The sequence below is a fragment of the Palaemon carinicauda genome, chromosome 18 (genome assembly GCF_036898095.1).
Source record: "Palaemon carinicauda isolate YSFRI2023 chromosome 18, ASM3689809v2, whole genome shotgun sequence".
Classification (NCBI taxonomy): domain Eukaryota; kingdom Metazoa; phylum Arthropoda; class Malacostraca; order Decapoda; family Palaemonidae; genus Palaemon; species Palaemon carinicauda.
Genome location: NC_090742.1, coordinates 26,907,237 through 26,921,832, shown reverse-complemented (window position 1 = coordinate 26,921,832; position 14,596 = coordinate 26,907,237). Strand labels below are relative to the sequence as shown.

Sequence of the window (14,596 nt, the reverse complement as noted above, 5' to 3'; positions counted from 1 at the left end):
ATTACCATTATAAATTCTTGAAATTTACATTGTTTTTGAACCTCTGCTAGTTGGTCATACAATTCGTCTCTTCCCCTTCTGCAGAATCTTGTGTTGGATTATATACTTGTATTATGTTTATATTAAATGGATGTTCTTTTATATTACCAATATAACCCTTTCTGATATTTCCCAGTAGCCCAGAATACATTTTGATACTGTTTTATGGACCATTGTGCCACCTCCCCCTTCTTGTTTGTCACCTCCAGAATAAAAGAAAGTAACTTTTATTATCAGTTTGCCAGTTCCTGTCCATCTTACTTCACTTAAACCTAGATCATCTAGGTTCATTCTTTGCCTTCCCTTTTCTCCTTCAAATTTTCCTTTCTGTGCTAAGGTTCTAATATTCTATGTGCCAACTCTTATGCCATTTCTGTTGTTACTTTTTGCTAGTTCTGTTTCCTGCAGTCGCATGATAACGGTCTGGATCCAACTGCAGTCCTTGGATTTCCCTACAAAACATGGATAATTGACTTCTGTCAGTATACCCATTCATGGAGTTGGCTATATCGACAGTTTGGCTTTGACTCATGATTATCATAGAAGTTATACGTGGTTGGGTCCCCAGTCCCATTCCCCGGTGGCGACCGAAGTCTTCTTTTACGTCAAGACTCACTTGTGCTGTGCGACGCCATTTTTGCGGTCGCTCCTTTTCTGCCATTGCCTATTTATGGGTCTTCTGCCAGATCTACTACTTCAGACTTTGTTTACCTAGAGGTTGTAGTGGTTTGCGGACTGTGGCCAGAGGTAGCACCTGAACTGCCTAGTGACCGAATGCTGACCACACCCCAACGTTCACTACACAAAAAATATACAACGGTGGAATACCCAAAAATCTAGGTAACAGGTCAAGAGAACGGAGCACTGGGCACCACCCCTTGATTTATACTGGCCAAGGGGACCCAGCTAGAACCTTCCTTCCTCCTTTTATTTATTCTAACCTTGTGCTTGCTGAATAAACGCGTAGTATGACCGCTGATTCATTTCTGGGAAAAATGAGCAGTATAAGTGAATAGCTTGAATTTAAGATTAGATAGCTTCAAATTTAAGTAAGGGTAAGAACATTAGGTGAAAGGGAACATTTATCATGAAGAACAGTGGCTGAGAAGGGGACACCATGGGGAAAGGTTCTGGAATGAAATTCTGTCTTTATAAAAACAAGGAAAACAATTTATTTGTAAATGAATAAAAAAAACATCTAAATCATTCCAGATAATTTCCTAACGCTATACAACTAACATCTACATGTTTTAGTACATGATAAATGCAACCGTGTGTATTGCCTGGGTGGTCCAATTATCTTAACAAAAAACACTACTCCTGCACTAAGCTTAAAGGAGAATCCTGCAACACTATGGTTTTATGACATCTGTAATGACCAGTAATAAACTTGAACACTTAATATCTAATAAACCACCCAGAAAGAACACACAACTGCCAAAAATACACTACTGCAATAATTTTCCCCAAAGCAACACTGTCTTTATCAATATCCAGTCCAACACTAAGCTGCAATGTCACTTAAAAATTCTCAGTCTTTGAACAGTATGGCCGCACACAACGCTCTGTGGGCCCACAATAGCAATGTCTAGAAAATCTCCAATTGTAAACCTGCACTGTGATAAGATTTCGTTGTCATCGAAACTTTTCTGACCAACAACAATAGTGTCTACATCTCTCATTCTTGGAAGGGATTTTTATAATTCTGGAACAATTCAGACTAAACTCGAACACAGTCACTCTCCTCCTAACATCTGAATTCACTTCCTGGGCCTACGACCTGATATGCCATTTCAATAGCTCCTGTGAACTATTAATTTTTATGACACCCTTTAAAGTATTTCTCTAAAATTCTACCTGGGTCACTGGTCACTTTCAGAAAACACTGACATCAGTTACAAGTTTGGGAAGTGACTTCATCCAACTTATAAATGGGCTAAGCGTAATGGTTGTTCAGGTTGAACTGGGTTGACCTGTGTTGACCTGTCAGGCGCCAGCTTTGCAATCATCTTCAAGCAGTAATTAAGCTGAATAAACTGCAGTTTAAGCTCATTTTACTATGCTTAACGGTATATCCAACCATATAACCATCAATTCTTTGTTGACATAATAGAAGACGGGAATATTAGGGACTTTCTATAACATACACAATTCCAGTATTGCCATATGGTTTAGTCTAAATTCCCCTCTGAGTGTAGGGGGCTGCTGTCTGTACCGAGAAAGAAATAATAACAGATTAAGGCACTTTTTAGGGGAGCACAGAGGGCTATAAAAATAAAAAAGTAATAGTGTGTTTCATAACATTCAACCCACAAAGCTTTCTTAGACACAAACCATCCATTATTTCAAGGTGATGTCCTCTATGTCACCGTGTATCAGTTATACTGCTCCCCTCAGATGGTTTTTGTCCATCAGCTGAGGTGGTGTACCGGGGTATGTCTGAAATAGTACACTTATATCTACTTGGAGCTACATCTGAGAGCTGGGTAGTCAGCGGCGACCAGGTTTTTCTAGCCACCCATTTCTGGATACGGATGCTAACAAATGCAAGGGACTATGCCTGCTTCCTGCCCCATACATCCCCCTGTTATGATGCAATCAAACCCTTTTTCTTTTTTGATTGTTTGGACATGGAAAATGGGATTAGGAGTAACCCATTTAAAGGACTCAGGTTTGTATAGGTAAGAAAAATTCAAGATGCTTTTAAGATTTGTAGTTTGTACATACAAAACAGGAGTCTCCCCTTTTGGCTATTTGTAACTTGTCTTGATTTAAGTATTTTATCACCCTTCGGGTTGTCCCTGGTGAGAGTAAGAACTCTATCTTGGTAACATAAATATTGTGCTTGGTTTAGTTCAGCATTTTGATGCAAGTATGATGACCTCTTATAAAATAACGTTTTATTTTTTATATTCCTTCAGGCTGTGAGTGTGGCTACTTTGGAGAAATTTGGAGCAAGGTTAACAAGTGATGGAACAAGAGTAATTTTCCCCCTAAAAACAGATTTTGACAAAGTTGTAGGGTTTGAAAGTGTATCTCTTTTGCATCATGTTCCTCAGGTAGGATTTACATTTTTAGTACATATAATAGTTTTCTTGAATTATTACCTCTATACTTGCATTTTTTATTTTGTTGCTTTTTATTATGTACAGTATTTGTTTTAGTTGCTCAAGAAGGTGGTGTATCCTAATGATGGTGACCCTATGTATTTAGCATCTGCTTAACTTATTGAAGGCAAAGAAGTGATGATTCAAAACTGATACAGATACTATTGAATTAAAAAGGTGCCAAACGGAATTAAACTTTTTAAAGAGGGAAAAGACAACTATTTCTTTGTTATAAATTGTGACATTTTTTTAAAATATTGACATAATACAGTCATTAGAATTATTTGAAGTACAGTAACTAGTTGTAAATGTTGAGAATCCCTCATCCAAAATTCCTGCAATGAAACGTCTGTTGATTTTGTATTGTTCCTACATGAATACAACCCTTCGTCCTTTCATAGGAGGTTGATTCAAACACAGCTGGAACTCGGCAGTTAACCTCTCTGCCTCGATGATGGTGTACATCAAAACATGCCTGGTAATACAAAGCGTAACGTGGAATAACGTTATCTTCATTCATTATCATTATTATTACTGTTATTATTATTGTTATTATAATTTTTATAAGCTACAAAAGAGTACAGTATGGCCGTCACACAAATTCACACGGGAAAATTTCATTGAAAAACCTCTTCTCCCTAATATTAGCCCCTCCTCCTCCTGTCTTCAGCCAACCAAAAAAGATTTTTGGACTATGACCTTTATTTCTGAATATGTAAGCGCTATTTTATTCTTTATTTTACCATGAAATAATCACACCACTCTCTCTAGCCACTGGCAACATTCCCTACCTTAGGCATTACTCAACCCCCCCCCGACACCCCCAATTGAGAGACATGTCTTCTTACCACCACCACAATACTTGTGATTCTAGTCCTAATTCATGATTATGTAAGGTCTATTTTATTGCATTCACATCTAATCTCATCAACCAAAATTCTTGTAATTCTAGTCCTTAATCATGATTATGTAAGGTCTATTGTATTGTTTTTCTAAGTTGTCATAGTGTTCAAATCACAGAGAAAGTCTCCCCGCCTCCGACTAATAAGTCCCACCAACTAGACAAAAACTTGCCAGTAATGCAAATGTAGACAGAAGACGAGATTTATCGTTTTTTCTTATTTTATTCCTATTTTCTCAACTATCATTTCTACAAAATTATATCATCTTCATGTGTTATATATTTGATATCAGTATTGTGTTCACAAAGTAAAATTTAGCCTTTTTTTATTATTTCCATTTATTGAAATTCTATGCAGTATTTGTCATGTTCTTACATGCGCAGTATATTTCCAAGCTCGTGAAATACCCAAAAAAAGGAATGATCCAGTTTATAGTAACAATATTACAGCTCTCTCTCTCTCTCCTCTCTCTCTCTCTCTCTCTCTCTCTCTCTCTCCTCTCTCTCTCTCTCTCTCTCTCTCTCTCGTCAAAGGAAACAAATGGATTTTTTCATTACCTTTCTCTACGACGTAAAGTTTATCAACTGACGAGTATTTTTATATTCCGACAGCTATGTAACATGGAATTATTACGGAATACCAGTCACTAGAGCGTATATAAAGTTTTTTCTCACATAAGATAAGTTCTTCACCATTATTTAGAGAAAATTATATAAAACAAATTTATGAAAAATTATTCTATAATCGCCTCACAATGAATGGAAAAAGAGTTTGGTTGTTTAGAGTGAAATACAATGAAATAAAGTAAAACTTTTGAAAAATTTCTTCTGTAATCATCAGTAAAATGAATAAACATTGAAATGTAGGTTATTATAGAATAAGTGAGCATGTATATAAGATGGCGACAAATATATAGAGCCGATCTGCTGCCTCATAATGATGGGGTAAAAAAAAAACTGAGCATAGGTCTTTGGTATTACGTTTTTTATTTTTTTTTTATCATAGTCTTATTAGAGGAGTGGATAGACAAAAGAGGTTAGATATTTCGTGAAAGGGGAAATGGTCGAAAGATTGAAAAGAAAAAAAAAATGTAAAATGAGAGTGTGAGGGTAATAAGATTTGAGGCCAAAATGTTTACGTATTTTCTTCTGCTAGTGGCACTGGTGAGACGTGCCACTAAATGCAGCTGTGAAAATGCTATTAGTACCATAATATTAATTAGTTTTACTTTTGATTTTTAGATTGTACGGCGATTTATTGCTGGAGAAGTAAAACCATTGTTTTCTGTAAACACACACAAGAATTCTCAAAGACTAGTTGTTGTGCCAACTTGCTGTGATGTACTGACGTTAGCCGAATACAAGATTTCTGCTGTATCCCTCCCTTATAGTGGTGAGTGCATTACAGAAGTTCAAGGTAAACATTTCATGGTATGTTTTACAGTACTTATCTAATATGTACTGCATAAGAGTATGGAGTATACTTTTCAACACCTTAACACAGCTTGTAACTTATATAAGATTGGGGATCTTGTTTTCTATTAAGTAACAATATTTGATAATTAAAAAAGACCTGTGATAAAGCCTGGGCTGGTTTACTGTTAAAGACATTTGACAAGTAACAAAAGACCTTATGATAAAACCTACACTACTCACATTCAAGATATCCCACAGCTAACAGTAATTCTAACATTAATCATTCAGTTCAAGAGATTTATTAGTAAAATGTAACTTTTATGAAAATGTATCAAAACAAGACTATCACAATAATAAAGCTTGTAAATAAAGAAGTCTGCAAAGTTGAGGGGTTATTGAAGTTTAGTATTATACATTGCTTATCCTGTGCTTTTTGTTTTATGCTGTACTACTTTGTTACAGATATAAGTTCACTTTGTGACTTGCTAGCGACTTGCAAAGAAGTAATTCTCTGGTTAGGCATTGGTTCCCCTCCTCGACAGCTACTTCACTACCTGGTTTGCTCAAGTATTCCAAGTTGGATTGTCAGGTATATGACCTTTTCTGTAATTAGTGTAAATAGCTGTAACTTTTGCCAACTGTTTCAATCATAAATTAACTGTACATTGCTGGAAGGAATCTTGTAGATAGTCAGCATAGAGTCCATTTAAATGCCGTCATGTTATGCTGTTTCTTTGTAATTGCAAACAACATTTTTTCAATATTAATCTTACCCGATAATCATGTAGCTGTCAACTCCGTTGCCCGACAGAATTCTACGGAAGGGATACGCCAGCGATCACTATACTAGAAGGGGGTGTACTCACCAGCGCCACCTGTGGCCAGGTACTGCAGTACTTCTTGTTGACACCACCTCAATTTTTCCTCTGTCGTGCTTCCGGCAAGACCTACATGGATACGCTTATAATTTTGGAGTCTTGTTCACGGTTTTTGGTGAAGTATTGCTCTAAGATTTCAGCTTTCGCTATACTGGAAACTTGTCTATTAGCTTAGATAGCTTTTAAATTGATTTGATTAATGGTTAACGATCTTTTGCTTTAATTGGAATCCCCCTTGACTGTTCTTTGATTCAAGATGTCCGACCTTTCTCAAGCTCCTCCCCAAAGACGATGTAGGACTTGTATTAGGCGTATTCCGGAGGCCTCGGTTGATCCTCACACCGTTTGTTCCGACTGTAGGGGAAAATCCTGTCAGTTGGAAGATCGATGTGAGGAATGCGCCGGACTTTCGGAACTTGATTTTGTTCGATTCCTCAAGTATACCACTAAGTTAGAGAGAGAGAGAGTTAGGAGGAGTTCGGCTCGCTCTTCGCTTTATTCCTCACCCCATGATCCTCAACCTTTTCCTCCCCCTGTAGTGGCTACCCCCGAACCTACTATTTGTGCTCAGCCTGATATGTCTGATGTTTTACGTGCCATTCAGGCTTTAGGTGATAAAGTGGAGTCGGTAGTGAGTGACCACAAGTTCCTCTTGGCGGACGTCAAGGAACTTAAAGTGAAAAGTGCAGTGGGAAGTGGTAGTGCCAGTGCTGTGCCGAGTCTAGTGTCAGTGTCAGTGTTGTGCGTGAGGGTACTTCTGTGCGTGCCAGTCGTCCTCCCAGTCCGGGACCTCTTGCAAGCTCCCAAGCCCAGGGGAGAAGCAATGTCGAAGGGCAAAAGGGTTCGGCAGGCCTTGATCGGCGCACAGCAGTATCCTCGGTGGTTGCGGGCGTATCTTACAGAGATCGTCACTTCCACTCTCAGACGATTGAGCCTTTATTTTCCTCGTCTGCAGAAGAATTTTCGGGGAGAAAACGCTGGACTCAGGTCTCAAGACCTCTTAAGCGTAAAGTCCAGACCACACGAGTTCAACAGCCCGGATGTAGTCATTGGGCTAGCTCTGACTCGCCGCAGTCATCAGGTGACTGCACGCCTCCTAAGAGAGGTAAGGCGATGCCTCAACAGACCTCAACTTCTGTTAAGGCTTTGCCTCAACAGACCTCATCGTCTGTTGATCCCAAGATGGCTTTGCTGCAGTCCATGCAGTCGCAGCTTGCGGTCTTAATGCGTGAGTTTCAGGCAGAGAAGGTTACACCTCCTCCTGCGAGCGCTCCTCCTCCTCTACGCAGTTCAGTCTGCCAGACGTACGAAGTTGAGGTTCCTCAAGCTACCTCCATGCGTGAGCTACCGCGTTGGGAGTTGCCAGATACCAGCGTTGTGCAGCAACCTCCATCTTCCTTGAGGCAGGAACCTCTTACCACGCGACAACCTCCTCAACAATGGGGACAGGAGTCTTATGCCTTACAACCTCCTCTTCCTTTGAGGCAAGAGTTTCTTGCAGTAAGACCTTCCTCGAGGCAGCAACCTCTTGAGGTACGACAACCTCTACCATCCTTGAGGCAGCCACCTCAGCTCTCGCAGCTGCTACCTCCACTTTCCTCGAGGCGAGCTCCTCAACTCTCGAGGCAAGCACCTCAAGAACCTCAACTCGTGAGACAGGAGCCGCTTTCTGCGCAGCCGCCACCTCAACTCTCGCAGCTCACACCTCAAGAACCTCAACTCGTGGGACAGGAATCTCTTACTGCGCAGCCACCTCAACCCTTGAAGCAAGCGCAACTCTTGAGACAGGAACCTCATGCAATGAGTCAGCCACCTCAACGCATGCATCTACCACCTTCTCCTCTACTTGACCAGTCTTTGCAGCCTGAACCTCAGGTTTTACTACAGTCGCCTCTCACCACGCTTGCTCCCCAGACTCCCGCAGAGCCTCCTTCTTCCCAACCTCATAACTTTGTCATTACCAGCCCTCATCCCCTTCAACAGAGACTTGAGGATGAGTCCGCAAGTGTTTATGCACCCGCTTGTCAGGATTCTGCCGTTCAGCATACCGCTGTAACTTTACCTCTCGCTTCTCAACACTCAGGTGATGAGGTTTCTGAGGAGGAAGCTGCGCACCTGGATGATCCCTCTTCTGACGTGGAGGAACCCAAGTTGTTACCACCCTCCATTGACTTTCGCAAGGTCCTGGCTCTTTTCAGAGAGGTTTACCCGGATCATTTTGTTTCTGCTACCCCTCGCTCTCCTCCATCAGAGTTTTCTCTAGGCATGCAACCTGTTAAGTCGGCCTACACTAAGCTCGTCTTCGCTAGATCCTCTAAGAGAGCTTTGAGAATGTTAGGGGATTGGTTGCAGTCCAAACAGCAACTAGGGAAGACTTCATTTATGTTTCCACCTACTAAGCTGACTTCTAAGGCGGGCGTATGGTATGCCACAGGAGAGGAACCAGGCTTGGGAATCCCTGCCTCTGCCCAGGCTGACTTCTCAAGTTTGGTTGACTCTCCACGAAGATCGGCTATGAGGCGCTCTAAGGTCTGCTGGACTTTTTCTGACTTAGACCACTTCTTAAAAGGTGTCTTTCGCGCCTTTGAGATTTTTAATTTTCTCGACTGGTGCCTGGGGGCCTTGAGCAAGAAGACTGCCCCTTCTGACAAGGACTCGGCCATGCTTATAATGTCCTGTATGGATAAAGCAATTCGCGATGGTTCCGGCGAACTTGCCTCCATGTTTGTTTCGGGAGTACTCAAGAAAAGGGAACAACTTTGCACCTTCCTTTCCACTGGTATCACCTCTTGTCAAAGGTGTCAGTTACTTTTTGCTCCACTTTCTAAGTTCCTGTTTCCTGAGGAGCTTATCAAGGAATTGTCTGCGGCCCTTATTCAGAAGGACACTCATGACCTTGTGGCCTCTTCAGCACGTAAGGCTAAGGTTGCTCCTTCGGTTCCTAGAACTTACCGCACCCCAGTGGCCGATACTCCTGCTACAAGATTTATTCCGCCCTTTCGTGGCAGAGCCCCCAGCCGAGGAAGTACCCGTCCAGACGGTTTCAGGGGCAGGTCTAAGAAAGGTCCCAAGCCTTCGAAAGGCAAACATTGACTCTCCTCCTCTCCAGACAGCAGTAGGAGCCAGACTCAAGATCTTCTGGCAAGCTTGGGAAAGAAGAGGTGCAGACGCCCAGTCTGTCAAGTGGCTAAGGGAGGGTTACAGGATACCATTCTGCCGCAATCCCCCTCTGACCACTTCTCCCATCAACCTCTCTCCCAACTACAAGGAAAAGGACAAGAGGCTAGCGTTACACCAGGAGGTGTCGCTCCTGTTACAGAAGAAGGCAGTGGTGATAGTCCGGGACCATCAATCCCCGGGCTTCTACAACCGTCTCTTTCTGGTGGCCAAGAAGACAGGAGGTTGGAGACCGGTGCTGGACGTCAGTGCGCTCAATGCTTATGTCACCAAGCAGACGTTCACTATGGAGACGACGAAGTCGGTCCTAGCAGCGGTCAGGCAGGAGGACTGGATGGTCTCGTTGGATCTGAAAGACGCTTACTTTCACGTTCCTATTCATCCAGACTCCCAACCTTTCCTGAGATTCGTTTTTGGAAAGGTTGTGTACCAATTCCAAGCCCTGTGTTTTGGCCTAAGCACAGCGCCTATGGTGTTTACGCGACTGATGAGGAATATTGCAAAATTCCTCCACTTGGCGGACATCAGAGCCTCCCTTTATTTAGACGACTGGCTGTTAAGAGCCCCCACAAGTCGTCGCTGTCTGGAGAGTCTCAACTGGACTTTGGACTTGATCAAGGAACTGGGTCTTTTGGTCAACTTAGAAAAGTCCCAGCTTATTCCCTCCCAATCCATCGTTTACCTGGGAATGGAGATTCGGAGTCAAGCTTTTCGGGCTTTTCCGTCGGCCCCAAGAATCAGCCAAGCCCTAGAGTGCATTCTGAGCATGCTGAAGAGGAACAGATGCTCGGTGAGACAGTGGATGAGTCTAACAGGGACCCTGTCATCGTTAGCCCTGTTCACCGAGTTAGGGAGACTCCACCTCCGCCCCCTTCAATTCCATCTAGCAGCTCACTGGGACAAGGATTTGACGCTCGAAGCGGTCTCTATTCCTGTCACTAAAGAGATGAAGACTGCTCTCATGTGGTGGAAGACCAACATCCTTCTCAAGGAGGGTCTATCGTTAGCGATTCAGACCCCCAATCTTCATCTCTTTTCGGACGCATCAGACTCGGGCTGGGGCGCGACCTTGGACGGACAGGAATGCTCGGGAACATGGAACAAGGAACAGGAAACGCTTCACATCAACTGCAAGGAGTTGCTGGCAGTTCATCTGGCCTTAATGAACTTCAAGTCCCTCCTGCTAAACAAGGTGGTGGAGGTGAACTCCGACAACACCACAGCCTTGGCATACATCTCCAAGCAGGGAGGGACCCATTCGAGGAAGCTGTACGAGATAGCAAGGGACCTCCTCATTTGGTCAAGAAGTCTAAACCTCACACTGGTTACGAGGTTCATTCAGGGCAATATGAACGTCTCGGCAGATCGCCTCAGCAGGAAAGATCAAGTCATCCCCACGGAATGGACCCTTCACAAGAGCGTGTGCAACAGACTTTGGACCTTGTGGGGTCAGCCAACGATAGATCTGTTCGCCACCTCCATGACCAAGAGGCTCCCTTTGTACTGTTCCCCAGTTCCAGACCCAGCAGCAGTTCACGTGGATGCTTTTCTGCTGGATTGGTCCCATCTCGACCTATATGCATTCCCGCCGTTCAAGATCATCAACAGAGTCATTCAGAAGTTCGTCTCTCACGAAGGGACACGGCTGACGCTGGTTGCTCCCCTTTGGCCTGCAAGAGAATGGTTCACAGAGGTACTACAATGGCTGGTCGACGTTCCCAGGACTCTCCCTCTAAGAGTGGACCTTCTACGTCAACCTCACGTAAAGAAGGTACACCCAAACCTCCACGCTCTTCGTCTGACTGCCTTCAGACTGTCGAAAGACTCGCTAGAGCTAGAGGCTTTTCGAAGGAGGCAGCCAGAGCGATTGCCAGAGCAAGGAGGATATCCACTCGTAGAGTCTATCAATCCAAGTGGGAAGTCTTCCGAAGCTGGTGCAGAGCCAATGCAGTTTCCTCTACCAATACCTCTGTAACCCAAGTTGCTGACTTCCTGTTACATCTTAGGAATGTTAGATCTCTTTCGGCTCCTACGATTAAAGGGTACAGAAGTATGTTGGCTTCAGTTCTCCGCCACAGAGGTTTGGATCTTTCCTCCAACAAGGATCTACAAGACATCCTTAAATCTTTCGAGACTTCTAAAGAACGTCGTTTGTCCACTCCAGGCTGGAATCTAGACGTAGTCTTAAGGTTCCTTATGTCTCCTAGGTTCGAACCTCTCCAGTCAGCTTCCTTCAAAGACCTTACTCTCAAAACTCTTTTCCTCGTCTGCCTTGCGACAGCCAAAAGAGTTAGTGAGGTTCACGCCTTCAGCAGGAACATAGGATTCACATCCGAATCAGCAACATGTTCTTTACAGCTCGGATTTTTAGCTAAAAATGAACTTCCTTCACGTCCTTGGCCTAGATCGTTCAAAATTCCTAGCCTTTCCAACATGGTGGGTAACGAGCTAGAGAGAGTTCTTTGCCCTGTCAGAGCTCTGAAATACTATCTTAAAAGGTCAAAACCTATACGAGGACAATCAGAGGCCTTATGGTGTGCCATCAAGAAACCTTCGATGCCTATGTCCAAAAACGCAGTTTCGTATTATATAAGGCTTCTGATTAGAGAAGCTCATTCTCACATGAAGGATGAAGACCTTGCTTTGCTGAAGGTAAGGACCCACGAAGTGAGAGCTGTAGCCACTTCGATGGCCTTTAAACAGAACCGTTCTCTGCAGAGTATTATGGATGCAACTTATTGGAGGAGCAAGTCAGTGTTTGCATCATTTTATCTCAAAGATGTCCAGTCTCTTTACGAGAACTGCTACACCCTGGGACCATTCGTAGCAGCGAGTGCAGTAGTAGGTGAGGGCTCAGCCACTACATTCCCTTAATCCCATAACCTTTTTAACCTTTCTCTTGAATGCTTTTATTGTTGTTTTTTGGGTTGTTACGGTAGGCTAAGAAGCCTTCCGCATCCTGGTTGATTTGGCGGGTGGTCAATTCGTTCTTGAGAAGCGCCTAGGTTAGAGGTTGTGTAGAGGTCCTTTAGTATGGGTTGCAGCCCTTTATACTTCAGCACCTTAGGGTTGTTCAGCCTCCTAAGAGGAACGCTGCGCTCAGTAAGGAAGACGAACTTATTAAAGGCAGAGTAATGGTTCAAGTCGACTTCCTTACCAGGTACTTATAATTTCATTGTTATTTTGAATAACTGATAATATGAAATACGGGATACTTAGCTTCCTGATATACATGTACACTGGTTTTCACCCACCTCCCTGGGTGTGAATCAGCTACATGATTATCGGGTAAGATTAATATTGAAAAATGTTATTTTCATTAGTAAAATAAATTTTTGAATATACTTACCCAATAATCATGATTTAATTGACCCACCCTTCCTCCCCATAGAGAACCAGTGGACCGAGGAAAAATTGAGGTGGTGTCAACAAGAAGTACTGCAGTACCTGGCCACAGGTGGCGCTGGTGAGTACACCCCCTTCTAGTATAGTGATCGCTGGCGTATCCCTTCCGTAGAATTCTGTCGGGCAACGGAGTTGACAGCTACATGATTATCGGGTAAGTATATTCAAAAATTTATTTTACTAATGAAAATAACATTTTAAGACATTATCTTTTTTTGCTGAATTTTATAGAATATTTTTGTATTCATTTTATTTTTAAATTTGCTTTTATAATACGTTTCAGATGTGAAGGAAACGATCTTCCTGTGCATGTAAAATCACAGAAAGAAGTTCATGCTGCTTTGAAGAATGTCATACCTGTACAATCAGAGGAAACTACTACTTTCAGTGAACTAAAAGATAAAATTTATTACAGACTAACAAATAAAGAAGAGGTAGGTGTTATGGTTTTGCTGAAATTTAATGATTTTAAACCTATTTTTAGGTTTTTCCAAGTTCCTAAATGAAGGGACATCAGCTTTTTATCTGGTTAATATCCATTATTTAAGTTGTTTATCAGGTATAAATCTTGTTGGTCAAGCAAAAAAGTTAATCAGACCATGGGTGAGTTTGAGGATCAGTTTCTGAAGACAATCCATGTAAGGGCATACCACTTACACAGTATGCCTTCCTTAGAATACGGCAGACACCACTATAGTTCTTTTCAGCTTTTCTCAACCCCTTACTTGTTTGACTTATTTTGCCAAATTTAAGAACAGCCTTTGGATTTGACTTAATGGAAGTCTGTCAGTGTGATCAAGTGTTCATTTTAAACTTTTGGATTATAATAAAGAAGACATTGATATGTAGACTCAAGGTCAATTTGGTTTTTATAATCAGGAAGCTTTTTTGTGTCGGTCATCTGTCAGGAGAGCAACATAGATGCTTCCAATAATTGTACAAATCATAACACTATAAGTATAAAAACTAAATGAAAGAATTATTTTGACTAGCTATACAGACATGAGTCATTTAAAGTAGGTATGTCTTCAGCAGTACTCAAAAAGTGGTTGAATCTTTAAACATTTAGTTGGTTAATAACACGTGGCACTAGGAGTAAGACCTGACCATCCACATATTAGAATAGCTACTTTTGCCCTTAGGCCTACAAATGAGAGTGGTTGTTGAAGGTGGAAACATTAATTTAAACACCTGGATTTTATATTTTAGAAAAATATGATTACTTTTAGATTTTTTATAGTTTACTTTTTATACAAACCTTTCGTCCTTTAAAATAAGGAGACTTGCTCGGTGTTGGGAAGAATTTTCCTAGAAAAAATGGATTTTCTTCCCTAGACCTGTTATCCTTCCTGATCCCAACAGGAGCTAGGAAGGTAACTACAGTAACCTTCTAACAGCTAATTATATGGATATAGAGGCTGTTCTGGCCTTGGCTAGTATTGTACTGGGTTAAATAGAAGCTAGTACTAGGACACAAAACTCTTTGTGGCTGGCATAAGATGAAAATTGCTACTCTATGATCAGTGGGTGGGTGGGGGTTTCTCTTGTATCATTAACCAACTACTATGTTAAAGATTCAATGGCTGTTAAGGGCCGCTGAAGACATATTCCTTTTTTCATATTCAAAAACCATTGTCCTTTAATAGTGAGATGTTTTTAAGAGGAGTTGGAAC

General features: G+C 42.0%; 1 protein-coding gene across 2 annotated transcripts in view; it reads left to right on the top strand.

Annotated features, from left to right (window-relative positions):
- mtDNA-helicase (mitochondrial DNA helicase) overlaps window positions 1–14,596 on the top strand; it is a 126,846-nt gene that overhangs the window by 49,183 nt on the left and 63,067 nt on the right. For both annotated transcript variants that reach the window (XM_068392179.1, XM_068392180.1), the window contains exons 4-7: window positions 2,961–3,098; window positions 5,290–5,440; window positions 5,926–6,052; window positions 13,207–13,357. In XM_068392179.1, coding sequence (XP_068248280.1) covers window positions 2,961–3,098; window positions 5,290–5,440; window positions 5,926–6,052; window positions 13,207–13,357 — 567 coding nt within the window. The remainder of the gene's footprint in view (window positions 1–2,960; window positions 3,099–5,289; window positions 5,441–5,925; window positions 6,053–13,206; window positions 13,358–14,596) is intronic.